The 23,796-nt window shown below is 38.6% G+C and overlaps 1 protein-coding gene across 7 annotated transcripts in view; it reads right to left on the bottom strand.

Moving 5' to 3' along the window:
* MTX2 (metaxin 2) overlaps positions 1-21,019 on the bottom strand; it is a 65,526-nt gene extending 44,507 nt beyond the window's left edge. For 3 of the 7 annotated variants that reach the window (XM_072752016.1, XM_072752023.1, XM_072752018.1), the window contains exon 1: positions 20,831-21,019. In XM_072752016.1, the coding sequence (XP_072608117.1) occupies positions 20,831-20,870 (40 nt within the window). In that variant the 5' untranslated portion in view covers positions 20,871-21,019. Of the gene's footprint in view, positions 1-20,298; positions 20,437-20,632 lie in introns of all 7 variants that reach the window. The other 4 variants (XM_072752022.1, XM_072752019.1, XM_072752020.1 and 1 more) reach the window with 4 other exon arrangements.
* Between the last annotated feature and the right edge of the window lie 2,777 nt (positions 21,020-23,796).

Genomic DNA, 23,796 nt, shown 5'->3' with positions numbered 1-23,796 from the left:
CATGCTGAGATGTTGGGCTGGCTTCCTGGACATGCCACCTGAGCAACTGCACAAGGCTGGTGCTTAGAAGGGCTCCACACCTGGTTTAACGTTCTCTTAGTCTTAGAATTCTTTGAGCAGAGGCCTCATGTGATCCTTTTGCACTGGGCCCTACTGGCCCAATATGTAGCCAGTCATGTCTTCAGGGAAGCCTTCCCTGACCCTCCCTGAATAGTTCAAACACTCTTTACTAGCTTGACAGCAAGTACCACTTGACACAGACAATATTTTTACACTGATTTGAGGACTGATTGTTTATTTCCCCTAATAGAACATAAACACCATGAATTCAGTGTTCCTTTCTGATCTTTGCTTACCACTTCATCCCCAGAACTTACTACCTAATCAGTAAATGTTGGCTGAATGTTTTTATTATTACCACTATCAGTATTGTTATTATCCTGTACTGTTTATGCTAAGAATGCACCACAGAAGATAAGGAAATTACATAACATGGCTAAAAAAGGGAAACTTGACCAAGAAAACTTTAATACTACAACCAGTAACACAAATATAAAAATATCAAACAGCAGCCTAAATGGTTGGCGGAATCTAATTCCGTTAACTACCTCAGCACTGACCCTAAACCTGGAAATGTGTTTCTTTGTTTCAGGTCAAATGTACAGTTTCCATCTGATATTACTGTTACAGCACTCCTAAAACCGACACAAGGCCTTCAGTTATCTGACCTGTTATCTCAGAACTCCCCTTTCCACACCCTACAACTCTAACCCAGGCACCACTGCTTTTTAAAATCTAAGTTCCCCAACAAAAAAAAAAAATATTTGAGCATTAGGCACAAATAGATTTAGAGATGACACGGTCAGTACTCCTAAACTAACAAATCATGTACATTATAAAGCACACATTAAAAAAGAAAACAGAGTAAAAAAATAAGTTGAAATCCAAGCTCCAATACTTACTTTCTGTACTTCAAACAACTGTCTTACGTAATGCAGGGAGTTACATCCCACTCCACTTTGAAAAATACCGCATTATTAAACAACTACTTATTTGACATTTTAGCAAAGAACCCAGCCATTCACATACCCCTGAACAAAAAGGAGTCCTCCTCTATTGTGCAAAATCATCTTTTTTGACTATGAGAAAAGGTTGGAAAGAACACACCTAAGTTAATACAGGGGGTGTGGGGGGAATAAAACAAGACCCTCATATCTTACCATAATACCTAAAATTTCCCCTATATACTTCAAACTTTCTCACCTTTGTGACTTTGCTCAACTTCTTCTCCTGTCCAAGAATAGTCCCTGCACCACCACATATCCAAATCCTATACCTTTTTCAACACCAAGGTTAAATGACACCTACATCAAGAAGGCTTTTTAACTGAACAAATCTAATTTTTCTTTTATCTATACTGTCTAAAGCAGTCTGCACTTGTCTTATATCCTATATTACTTTCTACTTTATTCTACTATTTTTATGTAAATTCAATTAGTCAACCTACAGTTCAGATGTAGAGTTCAGTAATTCATCAGCTATTCTATTATTATATCAATATTTTATCTCTCTTTCTATGCAGTAAATCCCCAGAATGTGGAAATCCTATGGTCCTGAGATTATTTATTAAAGACTTGGCTTCTCGGGGATCCCTGGGTGGCTCAGAGGTTTAGCGCCTGCCTTTGGCCCGGGGCATGATCCTGGAGTCCCGGGATCAAGTCCCGCGTCGGGCTCCCGGCATGGAGCCTGCTTCTCCCTCCTCCTGTGTCTCTACCCCCCCCCTCTATCATAAATAAATAAATCTTTAAAAAAAAAAAAAAAAAGACTTGGCTTCTCAATTGCTCCAAACTGAATGTGGCATTTATAGTAACTATGTTAAAATAAGACTACATACTAAGCTAGATTTAATTTTTGTCTAAGTATCACTGTAAGCTAATATCTTTATTTCAAGAGTTTCAAAGTAAATCTACCTTTCAGAAATTTTTTAATAAGAAACTATATCATTTCCATAACAGCAATAACTTACTCTGAGGTACTTAGTGACCCACATTAATTCATTACCTCAAATTAGAATGACATCTTATTCCTTAGCGAAAAACCCATGAAAGTTCTTACTATTTTTACCAAGAAAAAACACTGACATTTTCTCCACTCCTGTAAGTATTTAAGTTGGGAAGAACAGTGTTTAAAAAAAAAAAAAGAGAGAGAGAGAGGGGGAGTGCCTGTGTGGCTCAGTCAGTTAAGCACCTGATCCTTGGTTTCAACTCAGATCATGATCTCATGGGTCATGAGATGGAGCCCCACGTGGGGCTCTGTGTTCAATAGGGAGTCTGCTTGAAGGTTCTCTCCCTCTGCCCTTCCCCTCACTGGTACATGTACACTCTCTCTCTAAAATAAATGGATAGATCTTTTTTTAAAAAATTAAATAGGGGCAGCCCCGGTGGCGCAGCAGTTTAGCGCCACCTGCAGCCCAGGGTGTGATCCTGGAGACCCAGGATCAAGTCCCACATCAGGCTCCTTGCATGGAGCCTGCTTCTCCCTCTGCCTGTCTCTGCCTGTGTGTGTGTGTGTGTGTGTGTGTGTGTGTGTGTGTGTGTGTCTCATGAATAAATAAATTAAATCTTTAAAAGAATAAATAAATAAATAAAAATAAAAAATTAAATTAAAAAATATATTAAAAAATAAAAAATAAAAATAAATTAAAAATTAAATAAATAAATAAAAATTTTAAAAAGAGAGGATACATACTCTTGGACTTTTGAAAGCTATAAGATAAAAATAAACAAAAGCATATATAAATAAATTAGTGTTAGAAATGCACACAGGGTAAAATAATACCTACGCCCCAAAAAATACATATTTGCTTCTCATTTAATTATCTTAAAAGTATCTACTATTTTTAAGCTTTATCAACCAATACAATATAAGAACAACAACAAAAAAAGTACTACTAGTCTATTATGACTTATAGCGAAGTAACTACTGGCCCATAAATTCACATATATATATATATATATATATATATACACATATATGCCTTCATCTCTTACACATGCTGTATTTTACCTATAGTATTTTTCCAGTATCAAGTTTGGCCATAGAAGGGGCAGATAATCTATCTCTGCCATTCAACATAGAGTATTTCACAGCATGAAAGTGCTATGACCTAATAAAAAAGTCTAATTCCAAAGTCTATTTCTTGATGATCTAATCTAAGAGGACCAGAGAAGGGCCATGGAAAGAAGTGCCCTGTGTTGTTGTTTTTTAAGTTCTGCATTCTTAATGCACAACATGACTCTTCTGGCATATGAATGTAGGTGAAGACATAATTTGTAGAATAATAGGCACTAATATTACATGCTGCTTCAGTACTGTCATATTTCCAATCCATCAAATTGATTAATGTTATAATAACTCTACACAACCCTATCATTTGTGCACTAATGAAGTCAAACCCAGTTTATCCTTAGGCAACTAGATTCCAAAAGCTCATAGATGTCATCTCTTCAGCTTCCTAAGACTATTTAGACAGTGTTATACAAAAGGAATAAGAAACATGTATAGCCTATCTCCAAATTTGGATGGCTTTCTGCCAAAGGTATAAACGCAAATACTACTGAGAAAACAAAATACTCAAAAAGCATTTGGCAGCTCATAAACATGGACAGGTTACTGCAAGACACAAAGAGAAAAGAAGGAAGTAAGTTTACTAGTTTGACATAATTATTATGCTGATGATCTCTGTGATATCAACACTGACACCTATCAAGGTTTAGGCAGTTATGATATAAAGCTTTCATTTAAAATAGATTTTTAAGATGTTTAGACTTACAGTATGATGACATGGGACTTTATCAAAACTAGAATTTTAAGAACTATGTGTTAGATTTAAAGCAATTCAATCTACAAACTATAATAACAATTCAGAGATAATACCATATTCCAGAAAATACTGATCATGAAAGTATTAAACAGCAATGGCCCTGAGCTACTGTTTCATAGGGGATGTTTAATGATATCACACAGGGTGTATATGCAGGAAGTGACTCTTCCCACAAAAAGAATTTAAAACCATTCTCCCATCACCTCAATAGTCAGAGAACAATGTTCATGTCAGAAAATGGCTCACTTTGGAGAACACAAGTGTCATGTGGCATGTGCCACTTCCACAAACCTAAAAAAGCTGGCAAGTATGCATTCTTTAATATGGTAGTAAGGCTACTTGTCCTAGTCCATTTGGGCTTCAACAACAATGTACCACAGACTGGGGGCTTATACACTACAGAAATTTCTTCCTCACAGTTCTGGATGCTGGAAGCCCAAGATAAGGATGCCAGCATGGTCAGGTTCTGGTCATGGTCCCTCTTCTGGGTCTCTGACTTCTGTTCTCACACAGTGTAAGGGGCTAAGGAACACTTTGGGATCCCTTTTATAGGGGCAATTAAAATGACCCAAAGTGAAGGCACACAAATAATATGATAGAATTACTATCCAAGACAAATGGGTTCTAATAACCTGCCATTCAGAAAGCAAAGGATAGAAAGCAAACCAGTTCAAAATTCAAGAAAACTAGTAGAGGGCAGAACTTCCCCCCTCACAACCAAAGTAAGGCCCCAAATAAACTAGAAAATAAGGAGAATCTATCTTCTTCTGGTCAAACACTACCTAAACTTCTATCTAGGTAGATAATGATAACGATGATGACGATGATAAGAGCTAAGATTCCCCAAGACTGACAAATGTTATATCCAGAATTCATAAAAAACTTTTACAACTCAAAAGACAAATAACACAATTTTTTAATGGGCATAGGATTTGAACACTTTTCTCCAAAGGAGATACATGAATAACCAACAAGCACATGAAAACATACTCAATATCATGAGTCATTAGAGAAATGTAAGTCAAAACCACAATGTTTACTACTTCACACCCACAGAATGCCTATCAAGACAGGAAATAAAAAATGTTTAAAGGGTATAGAAAATTTGGAACTCACGCACTGCTGGTAGGAATATAAATTTTAGCAGTTTCTCAAAATGCTAAACAGAATTCCCATGACTTAGCAATTCAACTCCTAGGTATTCACCCAGGGGAAATGAAAAAAAAAAAACATATATCCACACGGAAACTTGTAGATAAATGTTCACACCAGCATTTTTTAACAACAGCCAAAAAGTGGAAGCAACCCAAATGACCATCAATTGAAGAATGGATGAACAAAATATGGCATATCCATACAACAGAACAGTGCTTGGTAATAAAAAAGAACCAAGTATTGATACATGCTATAACAGGCATAAATTTTAAAGGCATTATGCCCAGTGAAAGAAGGCAGTCACCAAAGAAATTGTATTTATTCCATTTATATGAAATGCTCAAAACAGGCAAATCTACAGAGATAGAAAGTAGATTAATGGTTGTTTCAGGCTGGGAATAAGAAACAAGACTGTAAATGGGCAAGGGACTTCTTTTTGGAGTGATGGAAATGTTCTACAATTTGATTGTAATAATAATCACAACTCTGTAAATATCCTAAAAATACTGCTGAATTGTATACTTTAAAAGCATATGTAAACCATACCTCAATAAAGTCGAGGTAAACAAAATTTTAGGACTCTTACTATGTTTATTGTGCACTTAAGTGCTTGACATGTTAACCATCTCACAACTTTATGAGGTATACACTATTATTATTATCTGTATTTTATAATAAGAAAACTGAGGCACAAGCATAAGTAATTTGCTCAAAGTTACAGTGTTAGTTAGCAACAAGAGCCAGGGTCTGACCACAGGTAGTCCGGCTCCAGTCAGTGAGCACAAACTGTGTTAGCTAACCTCTTACATAGCCCGCAAACATTCTTAGGTAATAATTAATTAGAATTTAAAGCAATTATAATCATCCTACAACAGTAGTTCTCAACCCTTAGTAAAAATGATCTGTGGAACTTCATAAAATTACGTATTTCCACCAAACCCTAAACTCTGAGATTCTAATACTGTAGAGATGAGAACCAAGAATCCAAACAGGCCCCAAAGCACTCTGATGCAGATGGTCTATAAATACTACAAAAAACAGACTATCCCTGATACACAGAATACACCTGATAAAAGATTAAGTTCTTTCACCTCTTTCATTCACTTCCCTCAGAAAACGTGGTAGTAAGGACCTGTGTGGTTTAATTTTATTCTAGAAGATTTTTGTCCATCTTATTCTACTTAAATATTTGCACTTGTGGCTTAAAGCCATGTTTTAAAACATGCCTTAGTGACAGGTTTCAATATTATAGTGTTCCAGAGTAAGCCTTTAAGATTAATGAATGGAGGCCTCGCTTATTTTGGAACCAAAGTGGTTAAATGATAGTTTTTCCATTAGATGTAATCAATAAGGAAAGTAAAATTAAGTTAGTCATTATGAGGCTTGAACATGAGCCATCAAAACCTATCTATGTGAAACTGGAGATCAATCTCAAAATGGCATTCAAGGATCAATTTCATAAAACTAACAAACTTCTGGAGGTTAACAAGGGTCAAGAAGACTAATTCACAACATCAACAAGCCAATAACTGAAGCTAAAGTGAATACATGTTAAATTTAAAGCCTTCCATTCTTTCTTAGTAATAAGTAAACGTCTTCTTCTCAAATGGTCATATTTAGACTTTGTTGCATTATAAAAATAACCAGCCATTTTTCATTAATTTCCGATAAAAAAGCAGGCCAGGGCAGCCCAGTGGCCCAGCGGTTTAGCGCCGCCTTTGGCCTGGGGTGTGATCCTGGAGACCCGGGATTGAGTCCCATGTCAGGCTCCCTGCATGGAGCCTGCTTCTCCCTCTGCCTGTGTCTCTGCCTCTCTCTGTGTGTCTGTCATGAATAAATAAATTAAAAAAAAAAAAAAAGCAGGCCAATTATGTGTGATTGTGAATATATATGAACCTTGTAACCAAGACTCAATACCTGAATTTTTTTTTAAAAATGGTGATTTGAAATTGATAAAGAAGAAACACTGACAGTAAGTCTGAACTTTTCTCAGAAATGGAAATGAATATGAGATCAATAGCAGATCTATACAGAACAGCTGGTTATGATGAAAAGTGCAATTTCTGGCCAAAAAAAAAAAAAAAAAACAAAGATGACAAACAGCCCCACAAAAGTATCAGACCTCAACAATGTTAACAATGTTAATATTTAAGGTGTGATAGTTCTACAAATCTAAATCTAGAAAACGGAAAATAGATGCTCCTCAAACTAAAGAGCAATTCTCCCACTACTCTAAATCAAACACAATCACTGGTTAACAACACCTATGTTTTGGGACACCTGGCTGGCTCAGTGGTTGAGCATCTGCCTTTGGCTCAGGGTGTGATCCCAGAATCCCGGGATCTGGTCCCACATCAGGTTCCCTGCATGGGGCCTGCTTCTCCCTCTGCCTATGTCTCTGCCTCTCTCTCTTTCTCTGTGTGTCTCTTACAAATACATAAATAAAATCTTTAAAAAAAAAAAAAGCCTATGTTTTAAGTATCTACTATGTGCTTACTACTCTCAGTACTCTAGATAAACTCCTGAGGTGACCACTCCTTTCTACCTCCTTTCCATTCCTCCTTCCTCACTCCTCCCAGCTAGTCATGAAACAAATGACCCTACAGAAGATTTGATCTGTCCTTGTGCCTTCTAAAATCTTGGCAAAACTGCAAGATAAAGAAACAAAGAAACAAAGAAAGAATATAAATATAGCCCAACCATCACAGAATCCCTTCATGAATAAGAGCATAGGGATGGAAAAATCCTCAGAGACAGAGGAAAGATATATATTAAAGGCATTTAACTGAACGAACATAGGTTTTTTTATAAACTACCAAAATATGATAAAAAGCCAAATATGAATATAAAACGATCATTGCTCCTCAGGATCTAACTTTGTTGAATGGGTAGGGGGAACAGAGCCTGGAGAGAGAGTTGGGGGGAGAAGAACAGGTGACTGATACACACATAACCACTTAAAATACAGTAAGTCAAAAAAATATATAAAAAATAAAAAATTTTTTAAAATAATAATAAAATTTTTTAAAAATACAGTAAGTCAGGGACACCTGAGTGGCTCAGTCAGTTAAGCATCCGACTTGGTTTCAGATCAGGTCATGATCTCAGGGTCATGAGATCAAGCCATGCAATGGGCTCCATGCTCAATTCAGAGTCTGCTTGTCCCTCTCCCTCCTCCTATGCCGCTCTCCCTCTCCTCCTCCCCCTCATGTGCGCTCTCTCTCCCCCTGCCCACAAAAATAAATAAATAAAATCTTTTAAAAATACATTTAAAATACAGTAAGTGAATACAGGTTGTGTAGGGAAAAATAGATCTTAAAATCAGATACATATAAGTTCCCCTCCCAACTCTACAACTTATTATCGGAGTGACCTTGACCAAGTTGCTTATTAACCTATTCTTACTTCAGTTACTTCATCTGTAAAAAGGGGAAATGTTACCTACCTTTTAAGGTTGCTGGAAAAATAAAATTAGATAAATCATATAGGTGCCTTATACAGACAGTCTCTAGCTCACAGAATATATCAATAATTACTATTAACAGAAGTATCAGACCAGAAGTACATATAAAATACTATGGGAATCCTCTTAAGGAAATAACTAAATCTGTCTGAGGAAGACAAGAAATAATCCACAAGAGGACATAAAATCTGAACTGGATCCAAAATATAATTAGAAGTGTACCAGACAGGGGCACCAGGGTGGCTCAGTCAGTTAAGCATCTGCCTCAGGCTCAGGTCATGATCTCAGAGTCCTGGGATTGAGCCCTGGGTATAAAAGTCCCTTCTCTCTCTCCCTCTGCCTACTGCTCCCCGTTTGTGCTCTTGCTCTCTCTCACTCTGTCAAATAAATAAAATCTTTAAAAAACAAACAAAAAAAGAAGTGTGCAAGACAGAAGATGAGGGGCAGGAGAGAAGTTTGAGATATTTACTGAAAATCTAACACCCCAATTCAGTTTGAGAAGTGATAAAACGGGCTCAGTAAAGACTTCCTAAATTACCATTTCTATTTATCAAAACACCACTTTATATTGAAATTATCCATTTCAATGGATGTGTCCTACACAAGAAAAGTAAGTTCATCAAAGGCAAGAATTGTTTTATTCTTCTAAGTAAGCCAGCACTTAGCAGAGGATCTAGTGCAAATTAGGTACTCAACCTAACAAATAAATATATCCCGTTGGAAATCAAGCAGGTCTTTTGCTATCTAAAGTCTGAAAGATATCTGGCACCAAAAGTTGCTATAATTCTGGAAATAAAACCATCAAAGCAAATTAAGGACTGATATCTCAATAATATGTACTAAATTCAATAGTGGAAACTCATAAACTCACTTGCTCTCCAAACTGCTTAATGGTTCCTAACAACAGGTGCACAGCCCAATCATCTATAGAGTGTTTTAAAAATAACTTGCCCTAGAGCTGCCATCAACCTTCACATATAACAGGCCTTTGGGGAGAAAAAAGGGAACATGTGTGCAAGTGTATGCATGAGGTTTGAGAAATGCCATGCAATACAAGCATGGCTTGTTTTAGACAGCTCCAAAGATAACTGATTATAATGCGTGACAACACCCTACCTTTACATACCATTCTACCTACACCCACTCCTATCCACCCCCATCGTGTTTGAGAACCTTAAATGGGATTAGTCAGTTCCCAGATCTAATTAAAACAGACTCAAGTGACCTCTACGCACCATATATTGCCACCTTGTTCACTGTGGCATATTACCTTCTTAAAGATGGCCACAACAGTGTATTCTGTCCCACGAGCTCTTCTAGAACCTCACCAACACCCCAACTACCCCATCCACCCATCAGGAGGTGAAGTTAAATCCCCTTTCCTTGAATCTGGCCAGACTCAACTCTGTTGTGACCAACAGAATATGGCAAAAGTGATGCTTCAAGATTTCCAAGGTCATAAAGGTGATGCATCTTCTCTGGTAACTTGAACACAGGCCTTTGGAGCACTGAGTAAAATGTCTGACTGCTCGGAGGCTCCCAGGCTTCAAGAAAGCCCAGGCCACATGAGAGGCCATGTATAAATATTCCAGAAAACAACCACAGCTGAGTTCCTAGTCCGCAATTCTTAGATCTGTAAGTGAAGATGCTTCCAGATGTTTCCAGCCCTCAATTGTTGGATCCCTAGCCTTTGAGTCTCTCTACCTGAGGATCCAAACATTGTGAGGTAGAAACAAGCCATCTCTCTTGTGACTTGTCTCAACTGACCCAGAGGATCCATGAACATAATAAAATGACTGTTTTACATGCCAGTTGTGATGTGATTTGTATAGTACAATAGTGACTGAACAGTCTCAGTTTTGATAGTTACTATTAGTCATAGATCTATCATTAAAGACAAAATTAAATATTAATCCTTCTGAGGCCTGAGAATTCCATCTAAATCAGTTACCAAACTGACTCCTGACCATGTTACATTTATAAATTCTACTTTACTGCTTCAGGCATAGATTTTGACATTTCCACCCTCCCTTTAGTCAGTGCCATTTTATTAACCCATTATCTTGAAATTTACCTTTCTGAACTCTCACTCTATTTCCTGACCACATCATGTCTCCCTGACCTTCAGTCCTCAGAATTTAGAACCCAGTGACTACAATGGCTTACCTCCATCAGAAACTCTGGTCTGTTGGTAGTTGCTAGATTATTCAGGAAATGAGAGAAAAAAAAAGAATCCAAGAGAAAAATGATTTAATTATGCTAGCTAAACTCAGAGCTTACTACAATCTTTTTATAAAAAGTAGACCAGTAAAGCCATTTACCTATGATACAAGGATAATCCAAAACAGTAAATAATGAAAAACATATTTTATATGTATCTCTAAACTGCTTTCCATGATTTCTAAAATATTACCTCCCTTTCTAAATATTTAATATTAAAATTAATCTACCTCTCCAAACAGCCACAAAATGACAGTATGGGAAAATCAGTACAAGTATATACAGTGAGGAGAAACCTGTTTGAGAAGAAAATACATCGAGAATAATTCACAACCTTGGGGCACCTGGGTGGTTCAATCGGTTAAACGCCTGCTTTCAGCTCAGGTCATGTTCTTGGGGTTCTAGGATCAAGCCCAGCATTGGGCTCCCTGCTCAGTGGGGAGTCTGTTTCTCCTTTTCCCTCTATCCTTGCCTTCACCTGCTTGTGCTCTCTTTCTCTCTCCCTCAAGTAAATAAATCTTAAAAAATAATTCACAATCTCAACTAAAAATAAATGTAAATTACCACATAGTTAACATTACATAACCAGTTTCATTCACTAGTCAAACCAGGATATGAAACTGATGAATGGCAAAAATTACAAATATAACAATGTCTAATGAAAAGAAAGAAGGTAGCTTTTACTTTTACATTATTATTAACACAGAATCTTTTTTTAATTTATAAAATAAGAAAACCAGAAATTTACCATTCATGATGCTAAAACATCCCCCTATAATGTAAAGGCTAATCAAAGAAAAGGAGGTCAACAAAAAGCCAGATCATTAAAACTTCAGGGGCCAATATTACCTATAGAACGCTGGAGTAATGAAGGCGCTCTTCCCACCTAACAAATGATAAATTCATTTGTATGAAATTCTAGTAAGTGTTCTAGTTTGACCAGGTAACGAAATATGACATGGGGGCAATTCCATGACAATATCTAAAGATACTGTATCTCCTGCAATAAGTATATCCAACAAACTTTTCTGAAAATCCAAATACAGATTAAGTCATGCCAAAACTTCTTTAACTTATAAAAGTTCTTAAAGATAAAAATATATAATCAGCCCAAAAACATAGCTAAGTGTATAAGCAAAATGAAATGCTTTTTACAGTTTCCATTTTGCTAATGCAGTTACAGTTAATGGGAATTGCCATGACAAAATGATTGTTTTTATGAAAAGAACTGTCTTTATCACTAACCAATCAAATTTCATTTTTATTACTGATGTTAGAAAAGTTCAAAACCATGATTCATTTATAGAGCGTACAAAAATAAGAAAAGTGTTCAAGAATAGAGGATCATTTACAAAGCAATAAAAAATTAAAACATGCATTTCTCTTACTGGCAAGGCAAATACTTCTACACATAAATGTAACTGGGTTTGCTGAATATTATAACTTCTGTCTTTGAACAAAAAATGAGAAGGCAGAATTTAATATCTCATCTTCATTTGGTATCTTCAGTCCATCTGATAACTGCTTATCAAGAAATTTCAAAAATGTTTGAAAAATGTTAAAAAGTTTGATGATATTTTCTTTCAATTTTCACTCAAATATGGAAGGCTTAAGCTATTATTAATAACTCAAAAGTCTTCACAGAAATAAGACTAGCAAATCTTTATGGAGTATTCATCACCAAATCTTTTAAATTAAAAACTAAAAATCATGTAATTTCAGAGTATGGAATGTTAAAACAAAGCATATAAGAAAATTAAAACTCACATTATGATTAACTATGGACGACTTCAAGATCAGAAACTTTCAAGTGATCTTAACATCATATCAAAGTTTTCTAAAAGGCAATGAAACACTGCCTCTGAGAATTTGGGTTCCAACCTATTCATGAATATAAGTGTGATAAAATAAAATAAAACCACACTGCTGTTAATAAATTGTACTTTGCCTCTACTCTGAAGTATAACCTATTTTGTCTTTGCTTTGCTTCTCCATCTGCCTCTTCATTGTCACCTTCGCATGCGCCAGGATGATAAGCACTACAGTATGAGACTATTCACATGACTAGTATGAATGAAAGAAGATTCTCTGAAATGTGATGGCCAGTTCAATAACTTCTCAATGATCCCTCAGTGCCTTCCTCAATACTGGAGAATCCTCAGAATACTAAGTAAAACTAACAATATATCTTTATTTTCAGGAACAAAAGAATTGAACACATTTTATTTTTTCAATTATCTGCTACAATCATCATCATTAGATAGTCAAGAGTTTTGCATATACAAGAGTTTTGACCATCAGATGTTAAGAGGCTTGACTACCACTTTCTACATTCTCAATAAATCTTAGCATCGCTTCTATCTTACAAAGGACTTTTAAACCATGTTTCTACTTCTTTGCACTTCTAGTACCCTTCTGAACTGCTTTTAAAGTCCACATTTCCCAGGTGGCTCAGTCGGTTAAATACCTGATTCTTGATTTCAGCTCAGGGCTGTGTGACTGAGCCCCAAGCTGGGCTCTGTGCTGAGCACAAGGCTGCTTATGATTCTCTCTCTCTCTCCCTCTCTCCCCCTTTCTCTCTGCCCCTGCCCGTCCCCCAGATAAATTTCTCTCTCAAATAAATAAAGTTCACATTTCCTAGTAAATACATGGAAGAGGGATGAAATAGAATATACTTTATTACTGATTAAAAGCAAAATGTTGTAAACAGCCTGTTTTGATAATACTTACTTTCAAAATGCTTACATATGGGTTCTGTGGAATCCGTAAAACTACTTTTCCAGATCATAATATAAATTAATGCTACTGCTAGAATGAAGTTATTAATAAATTTAAATAATTAAGCACCCACATGCCCACAATGAGATAAATGAAATATTACAAGTCTTTTTTTATTCTTTATATAGTTTACTGAGCTTCTAAATAAAGAACAGAACAGATATTGTACGGATTTCAAAAGATTAATAATTACAGTATGATGAAATTAACTGACATGCTTAAAATATAGCAAGGCACTGGTGAAGTAATAAGGTCATCCAGAAAGATGGTATAGGGTTACTAGAAATAAAGACACTTCAGACAACACACTGTCCAAAAACGGCAATAGGATAGCATTACAAATATAACATCCTCAAAGGCCCTTGGAGCAATAAAAAGTGGTTATCAGAAACTAACATGTATCACCGTGAACTAGATGATTAATAATGTTATGAAACATTTTATCCTCTCACAAATAAGGAAACTGTAGCCTGGGATAGTCTGCTCAAAATCACAGAACAAGAAGCAGAGCTGAGCTTAGAACTCAGTTCTGTCAGGCACCTGGGTGGCTCATGGTTGGGCATCTGCCTTTGGCCTGGGTCGTGATCCTGGGGTCCTGGGATTGAGTCCCACATCGGGGTCCCTGCATGGAGCCTGCTTTTCCCTCTGCCTGTGTTGTGTCTCTGCCTCTCTCTGTGTCTCTCACGAATAAATAAATAAAACCTTAAAAAAAAAAAAAAAAACACCTCAGTTCTGTTTTACTCAAACGGCCTGGTTCCTAACCTTTATATTCTATTACTTAAGGAGCTTCAATTTTGGGATCCCTGGGTGGCGCAGCGGTTTAGCGCCTGCCTTTGGCCCAGGGCATGATCCTAGAGTCCTGGGATCAAGTCCCACATCAAGTTCCCTGCATGGAGCCTGCTTCTCCCTCTGCCTGTGTCTCTGCCTCTCTCTCTCTGTGTGTCTCTCATGAATAAATAAATAAAATCTTTAAAAAAAAAAAAAAAAAGCTTCAATTTCCCCATCTATAAAACAAAAATAATATCCTGCTTATCAAACAGGATCAAACTGCTAATATTAGCAATTATGTATCTAAGTCATCTAGAAGTGGCTCAAAAAGGGATGCTTACTCTTATCAGTAACTAGATAATTACCAGCTAAGTTTTAAGGATAAAACGTTTTGGCAATGTCTAATAAACAGACCTCCACTCCTTTAGAGGCAAAGTCTGGTAAAAGAGAAAAACAGGTAAACAGCTAAAAATGATATTAATGAACACTTACAGAGCGCTTACAGTGTGTCAGACACAAGGCTAAGCATTATTATGTTTCCTCATCATTTTTTAAAAATCTAAAATTATCTTTACCATTTTGCAATTTAAAAACCTAACACTTTTTTAAAAAGGAAATAATTTGCCCGAGGTCACACATTTAGTAAGCATCCAGGTCTGACTTACTCCAAAGTCCATCAGAAGTATAAAAGCAAGGTGATGGGCACCTGAGTGGCTCAGTGATTGGGCGTCTGCCTTTGACTCACATCATGATCCTGGGGTCCTAGGATCAAGTCCCAAATCAGGCTCACTGTGGGAAGTCTGCTTCTCCCTCTGCCTATGTCTCTCAGGAATAAATAAATAAAATCTTTAAAAAAAAAAAAAAAGGTGAAAGAAGTGATTGATGGGCACCTGGCTGGCTCAGTCTGTGGAGCATGTGACTCTTAATCTCAGGGGCTGGAAGTTCAAGCCCTACGTTGGGTGTAGAGATTACTTAAAAATAAAATCTTAAAAAAAAAAAGAAAAGATTGACACTGTGGGAGATTTCTGCTGTTTAGCACTCAGCATCTCTCACCTTTTGTATCTGGTGGCTCTGTGGAGCCCTAAAGCCTGGAGCCACTCCTAGTACAGGGATATGCAAGGGAGTCAGGCTTGTCCATCACAGTACTCCAACCTCTCAGCTACAGTGACTGCTTCAAACATACTCACACAGCTCAAATCGGGATACTCAACCCTCCACTAGCATATATGCCCAAGTGACAGTAAAAATTAAAAAATAAATAAAAAATAAAACCTCACATAACGTACTGAAAATCTTGCCATTAAAAGAAAAAGCAGGGGATCCCTGGGTGGCTCAGCGGTTTGGCGCCTGCCTTCGGTGCAGGGCATGATCCTGGAGTCCTGGGATCGAGTCCCACATCGGGCTCCTTGCATGGAGCCTGCTTCTCCCGCTGCCTGTGTTCCTGCCTGCCTCTCTCTCTCTCTCTCTCATGAATAAATGAATATTTTTAAAAATAAATAAATAAATAAGCAAATGTAAATTTAAAATACACAGGCTATTATAAAAGATTTTGAAAACAATTCAATATCCAGGATTATTTTTATCCCTCTTCCAAAGTTCTAAATCAAGCATATCATCTAAAGATCCAAGCTATTAATTCAAAACCTAAAAATTAAGAAAATTCAAGTTCAAAATCATAATCTACCCTTCCTTTCCATATTAAGCAACAAGAACAATTCAAAGTCCTCTTCCATGAGGTGCCTGGGTGGTTCAGTGGGTGAGCATCTGCCTTCAGCTCAGGGCATGATCCTGGAGTCCCGGGATCGAGTCCCACATCGGGCTCCCTGCATGGAGCCTGCTTCTTCCTCTGCCTGGGTCTCTGCCTCTCTCTGCGTGTCTCTCATGAATAAATAAATAAAATATTTTTAAAAAACACAAAATCCTCTTCCACTTTAAGAAATTTATCCAACGAAACTACTCGGCAGATATGCAAATACATCCATGAAAGCACTGCTCACATCAAAGAAAAATCATATATACCAGTGATGGCTTTAAGATACATCAACTTAGCCAGACTGAACTAAAGTTGCCAGAATTCCTTTTCTACTGTTTCTGATCATGGTGAGCTAGAAGGGACATTCTCTGGGAATCCCAGGGAAAAGCAGGCTCTAGGAAGTCAAAGGAGAAGCAACAGTCATTTTGTAGCATATAAACACCTTCTCCCAGTTTTCCAAACACTAATTTAGGAGCTACTGTGAAGGATTTTGCTGATATAAATAAAGTCCCTAATCAGTTGACTTTACATTAATCCAAAGAGAGATTATCCTGGGTATATCTGATTTAATCATTTGGAAGTCTTTTAACAGAGGACTTATGAATTCATAACACTGCAAGCAGTATCTGCTGCCTGTGTCTTTTCTTCCTCCTAGATCTCCCCTTCCTGGCTGTCTACTTTGTGGATATGGTCCTTGGTTGGCCAACCCCCACAACAGCATAAGCTAATTCCTTGGGTGTGTATGTGTGTGTGTTTGCATTTGTGTGTAGAGACATCGATACAAAGCTAGAGTTGGAGTGAAAGCTAGAGCTAGAAATCAAAATCCTACAGCTTCTGCTTCTCCAGTTGACCTAATATCACACTAAATACCCACCAAAATGAAACTAGATAATTATGATTTCTTCATTACAATGAAATACTATGCAACCAATGAAAATGGTGATGTGTGATTCCATTAGCAGACAAGGAAACACATCTCAATATTATATGACAAAACAGGTTACTAAAAGTAGGTACATTTTATATTTACGTGTTGTTTTTTTTTAATTTAGGTGCAGAGAACAAGACAGCTCTGGTCATCAAAGTTTTAATGGTGACAGTGAAACATAAAGTCAATCTGGCTGTTACGGTTTTAGCTGATTGTTATTTTATTCTCTTGGATTCCTTCATTGTCTACAATGGTCATGTAGCATATAATCATTATCAGGAAAAAAAAAATTCTCATTTGACAGGAAAAAAAAAAGACTTACAAGTTAAAATGTGCCCAGAGCATTAAGGGACAAACAAGAGTTATCCAAACAAACTGGGCATTTCAGGAGGAGGACAATGTGTGCCAAAGATGAACTCTACAAAGTATAGAAAGAGAATTTAAGAGAGAGGAGATGAGGCTGAAGAGATGGATCAATTTATGGCAGGTCTTATATGCCTCACTCCACTTACAGATGATTCTGAACTAATGAAGGTGTTGAAACAAGAGGAGTCATGTTTGCATTTTAGGAAAATAACAAAATCGCATAAACAAAACCTCACTGAGGCTTGCAGTGTGGAGACTGTATTGGAAGGAGGCCACACTAGAAACATGGAAACCAATTCAGACATTACTACGGTAATCCAAGCGAGAAATGACAAAACCCTGAACCAAAATAACAGTGGCGATGAAGAGAGTAAGCCACTGACGATGTACAGTAACGAGTAAGAAACACGAGATTTTGGAGAAGAATACATTGGTAGAGACAAAAACGATTCACTTAAACTGGGGAGTTCACAGAAGTCTTCCAAAAAGATGCCGTAAGAATGAGGCTCTCAAGAATATCACAGATAGATGCAAAATGCCTTTCAATGTTTCTTTCTTTTTTTATTTTAAGATTTTATATATTTGACAGAGCAAGAGAGCACAGCAGGGGGAGCAAAAGAGGGAGAGGGAGAAGCAGGCTCCCCACTGAGCAGGGAGCCTGATGTGGGGCTCAACCCCTGGGATCATGACCTGAACCCAAGGCAGACGTTTAACCTGCTGAGGCACTTAGGCACCCCTAAATGTTTCTAGAAGAAATTATCGGTATGTTAGCTCACACCCACTGAAAGGAATACTAAGCAAACTGTTAAATACACTAAAAATTAAAGCACTCAACTCTAAGAACATTCACATTTATTGTATGTATAAGAAGACTATATAGATATGTATCTCTAATCTCTTAAGGTCGACCTCTTTCAAGAAAACCATATTATTGCCAGAAATAAAATACTCTGAATAGCTGCTTGATCCGAGTCACATTTATGTCACTTACAAGTCAAACACTGTTTCCTATAAATTATTTTAGCCACCCCTTATTCACTGCTTGCTCAAATACAATCTTCTAATTTTAAAATTATAATAATTTAAACTACACAAGCAAAATATTCTCACTATAATAATTTGATCGATTCAAAAATGTAGTTCCTCTACCCTCCACCAACTCCCCACCCTTATTACTCTGAAATTACTAGTTCAAATTAGTTGAATATTCTGTTTTTCTTTGCTTACATAAATATATACAAGTTTATATAGGGTTTATTTAACAACAATGGGTTCATACAGTATATATATTATCCTATAACTTGTTTTTTATTTAAGATAATAATAAATTTCAAGCCAATATATTTAATAGGTATATGTATCTCATTTCTATTATTTATAATAATGTGGGCATACCATAATTTGACATGTATATAGCACATTTATGGGGTTTTGCTATTAAAATTAATGCTATAATGAATACTGCTACATATTGCTTTAAATAACGATCCAGTAAATTCAGATATCAGATAAATTCCCTGAAAAGTTTCTAGGTCAAAGGATGGCATTTTAACCAATCTTGCTATACTGAGTTCTCAAAAAGTAGCAATAATTTACAGACTCACCAACAGTCTGAGGGTAGATGTTTTCTCCCATACCCTTGTCAGTTCTAGAAATTATCATATTCATTTTTGCCCATCTGACAAAAATGGTAAACTTTATCTACTTTTAGTGATAGCATCTTTTCACATGTTCATTGTCCATTTACATTTTCCCATTTGTGAATTGCCTGTATACTTTACCCTTGGTCCTGTTGTCTTTTTCATTTATTTTTGTAGAAACTTATGTCTTTTATCATATAAAGCTTTTCTAATTTTTCTGCAATTTTTCCTCCCAGGAATTTTGGATTCTGTGTCTTACTTAGGCCTCCCCTGCTACCCAAGATTACTGAAAACTATCTCCTTTATTTTTCCTAATTATTTTATTACAATTTGGTTTTTGTTCTTATTTTACATTTAGATTTTTAATTCATTTGGAATTTATTCTTGTGGTGTTATGACTTAGGAGTTGTCCCAAAATAATTTATTGAATTATTCATCTTTAAATACCTCCTTCTAGAGTAATAGATTACAAATAGCTAAGATGGCACACAAATGAAATTCCTAGTAAGTTCTTAAATTTTACTATCTGAGACAAAATTCCAAACTTATTAAAAGACATTTATCAGGGATGCCTGGGTGGCTCAGCAGTTGAGCGCCTGCCTTCCCGCCCAGGGCCTGATCCTGGAGACCCGGGATCGAGTCCCACATCAGGCTCCCTGCATGGAGCCTGCTTCTCCCTCTGCCTGTGTCTCTGCTTCTCTCTCGTGTGTCTCATGAATAACTAAATAAAATCTTTAAAAAAAAAGACATAATTTTTCCTTTAGAAGAAATGACACATTGAGGCACATGCATACAGTATACCAGAATCAGCATACAATGTGAAATGGTTGATTTTTTTTGAACATAGCAGAAATGGAAATTAAATCAATGATCTACCTTTTAACATAAATGTAAAAACAGAAATAATCACTGTTTGAAATCTCAAGATTATTCATTGATTCAGGTCACAAACATTTACTGAGCACCAACAAACAGGTGTTCAGTATTGTTATCTAGTGGGAGCGTCCCTCTCTTCCAGAAAAAAATGTATTTAAGCGAAAAAGGAAAAAAAAAGAAAGAAATGTACCTTTACGTAAATGCAATGCAATGAAAAACATTTCGGCGAATTTTATGACACATTCAGCACATCCCATTTCCAAAACACTACTTTATTTCAAAGGTAACCTATTTATCCTGGTTAAGTGTCTCTTCACTCTTGTTGAAAATACTGTCAGGAAGTGAAGATTAATGATGCCCGTCAGAGCACATCTACAATACCCATGCCTAGTCTCCTCACTTCCCCAACGATACTTGATCTCACTACAGTAAATAAGAACCTCGAAAACAGAAAACAAATCTATTTACATCAGCCACGTTCATTCAGTCCATCCAACCAAAGGTGTTTCTCAAAAACATATGAAGGACTTTTCGGTGAGTCCCAGGGGTCTGGCAAATGGCAGTACTACTGTGTTGCTTGCAGAGGAAGCAAGAATTTCGGTCGCCCTGAAGTGGCATTGGGAAGCGAGGGCGACTTGCTAGGGACAAATCCCCTTAAACTTCAGATCCCACGACCGAGGCTCCCCGCGCGCGCGCAAACTGAGGCCTGGGAGTACCTGGCCCCGTGGCCACGCCCCCGCTCCCTGCCCCCCCCCCCCCCCCACGGCCTACTCCACGCTCCCCAGGGCCCTCGCGGCCCAACCGGAGCTGGCCCAGGTGCGCCCACGAGAAGGCAGGCGGCGTGACAGCCCCTGCGGGGTGACCTTGGCCAAGCGTCCCCCTCCGCTCTCTCCTCCGCGCGGTATCCCCAGGCCTGCACTCGGCACCTGACGCCACAGAACGCAGAGAGGCTCCCCGCGCCGCCCCCGCCTCCACCGCAGCCCGAGGCCGCGCGCGCTACCTGCGATCTGCGAGACGAAGGCTTCCGCCACCAGAGACATGGCGGCTGCGCGCAGGCCCGCGGCGCCCGCTCCGCACGGCCCTCGGCGTGCTCGCCGGCCGCTCCCAGGCCCGCTCCCGGCCTCCGCGGCCCACCAGGCGCAGCGCACCAGGGCGCGGGGGCGGCGGCGAGGCGCGCAAGGTGGCCGCCGGCCCGGCCAGGAACTTCCGGCGCGGCGGACGGCGGCGGGGAGCACTTCCGCCTGCGCGCGCCTCGCTCGGTGGGCGGGGCCCCCGGGCCTGCCTCTTGGCCGCTGCGGGCTCCGGCGTGGGGGAGGGCCGCGCGCTGGAGAGAGGGTTCCTGGAGGTGTTCTGTATCCCATTTTGTAACCAAGTTAATTTTTTTTCCTTTTTTTAAGAATTATTTCTTTATTTGCGAACGCGCAGGAGCGGGGGGAGGGGCCGACTCCGCGCGGGGAGAGGGACTCGATCTCCCAGCGCTGAGGTCACGACCTCAGTGGGATGCTTAACCGGCTGAGCCACCCGGGACGCCCTGGCGAGTGATGTATTTTAAGCGCACGGTACCAGGCCCCTGTAAAAAAAAAATGTGTGCAGCGTTCGATTTCATGTCATCTTCCCCACAACCCAGTAAGGCCATATTGGTGCCCCCGTTTTATGGATAAGAAAGCAGCTCAGAAAAAAAAAAAAAAAGAAAAGAAAAAAAAGAAAGCAGCTCAGAGAGTTTAAGCTACCTGCCCAGGTTGGATAATGAAGCCCAGGTTCAAATCCACGTTAAATTTCCTCTGTTTCATTGTACTGTAGGCTGATTAGTCCATAGACCGACCAGTAGTGTTTATTCCTTTATTCAAAGGTTCTTTGCAGAGAGGAGGCGTGAGCAGTGCATCAGCTGAGAGTTTGCTCTTCGATTCTGGGCCCCCGAAAAGCGGCTCATCCTGCAGAATAAGATAAGTTTCACACTCTTCTCCCTTTTGACGGATGAGGGGCAGGAAGAGGAGGAGACAGTACATCCCCTAAGTGACTCTTTAGACAGTTTATACAAGCCTACGATTAAGGAAAGATCAGGATATGTGACAGATTTAGAGGCAAAAAATATTACAAGTGAAACTGACTTCAGACATCATCTGGTGAGCCCAAGCCCCCCTCTCCCTGATGAGAAATTCGTAACACATGACCACAAGTTAAACGGCTTAAAACAACAGAAATTTATTCTCTCCCAATTTTAGAGGCTGGAAGTCCAGAGCGAAGATATCCACAGGCTGTCTCTCAATACTCTAGGAAAAATCTTTCCCTGCCTTTTTACAGCCTCTGCAGGTTGCCAGCAATCTGTGGCCTTCCTTGGTTTACAGACAAATCAACTCAAATCTCTGGCTTCATCATCACATGGCAAGATATGTTTGTGTCCAAATTTCCCTCTTCTAATAAGGAAACCAATCATCGGATTAGAGTCTATCCTAATTCAGCGTGACCTCATCTTAACTTGATTTCATCTGCAAAGACTATTTCCAAATAAGCTCACATTCATAGGTACCAGGGATTAGAAACATGAACATACTTGTTTCTCTTTTTTAGAGAAGGGGAGTGGAGGAAGGGGAGACACAGTTCTACCCACTACACTAAATAATAAGTTTTTTAAGGATAAATCATCAATAGTTGCATCACCTTTTGCAACTAGGAAACTTGTTTAGTTTTTTTAAGATTTTATTTATTTATTCATGAGAGACAGAGAGAGAAAGGCAGAGACACAGGCAGAGGGAGGAGCAGGCTCCATGCAAGGAGCCCAATGTGGGACTCGATCCCAGGACTCCAGGATCAGGCCCTGAACCAAAGGCAGGCGCTCAATCACTGAGCCACCCGGCGCGGGAAACTTGTTAAACTAAATTTAAATTTACCCCTAAAACGTACATGAGCGTATATATATATATACAGCAACGTTTTAAGAAAAAGTATTTTCTTACTGGCTGAGATTGATAAGAGGTTGATAAGAGGTTAAAATAATAGGTTTTCCTTGCTTGTGTTGAGAGAGATAACACTGATAGGAAAGAATATGCTGTGCCTAGTTTCCTCCTCCTCATCCCATGACTGATATTGGCCAAGGGAAATTAACTGTTCCCCTTATTGGATGTCAATTGAAAGAAAAGCTTTCAATTCCTGTTTCTCTGTACAGTGAACTAGTATAATTTGTAAAAGTGAAGAGCTGTCACCTATTCAAGTTCTATTACCAAGTTTGTTTTGTCACTTTTTAAAACCTGGAATAGGGATCCCTGGGTGGCGCAGCGGTTTGGCGCCTGCCTTTGGCCCAGGGCGCGATCCTGGAGACCCGGGATCGAATCCCACATCGGGCTCCCGGTGCATGGAGCCTGCTTCTCCCTCTGCCTGTGTCTCTGCCTCTCTCTCTCTCTCTGTAACTATCATAAATTAAAAAAAAAAAATTAAAACCTGGAATAATCGGGCAGCCTGGGGTGGCTCAGTGGTTTAGCGCTGCCTACAGCCCAGGGCATGATCCTGGAGACTCAGGATCAAGTCCGGCATCGGGCTCCCCACAGGGAGCCTGCTTCTCCCTCTGCCTGTGTCTCTGCCTCTCTCTGTGTCTCTCATGAATAAATAAATGAAATCTTAAAAAAAAAAAAAAAAAAAGATAAATAAATAAAACCTGGAATAAAATCTTTGACTACTTTTTGACACTCACAGATTTTTTTTTTCTTAAAGATTTCTCCATACAATAGCGATTGTGTGGGAACTTGAACCAAAGGCCTTAGGATTGGACCAGGAAATCCAAAATCCAACAAGTCCAAAGGGCAAAGGTAAGCCCCAAAGTGGAAGAAGAATGGCAAGATCCAGGGACTGGACATTCATGCGAGAGAAACAGAGCAAGAAGAGAGGCAAAGAAGAATGTGCCCTCAACCTTTCAGTTAGGTGTCTGTGGCTTGATGCATGGCACATGGATGAACTGGGCTGGCTCAGAGGTTG

This window comes from Vulpes vulpes, chromosome 3 (genome assembly GCF_048418805.1).
Source record: "Vulpes vulpes isolate BD-2025 chromosome 3, VulVul3, whole genome shotgun sequence".
In the NCBI taxonomy this organism is placed as follows: Eukaryota; Metazoa; Chordata; class Mammalia; order Carnivora; family Canidae; genus Vulpes; species Vulpes vulpes.
The sequence above is the reverse complement of the archived record's forward strand: the minus strand, read 5'-3'. Positions and strand labels throughout refer to the sequence as shown.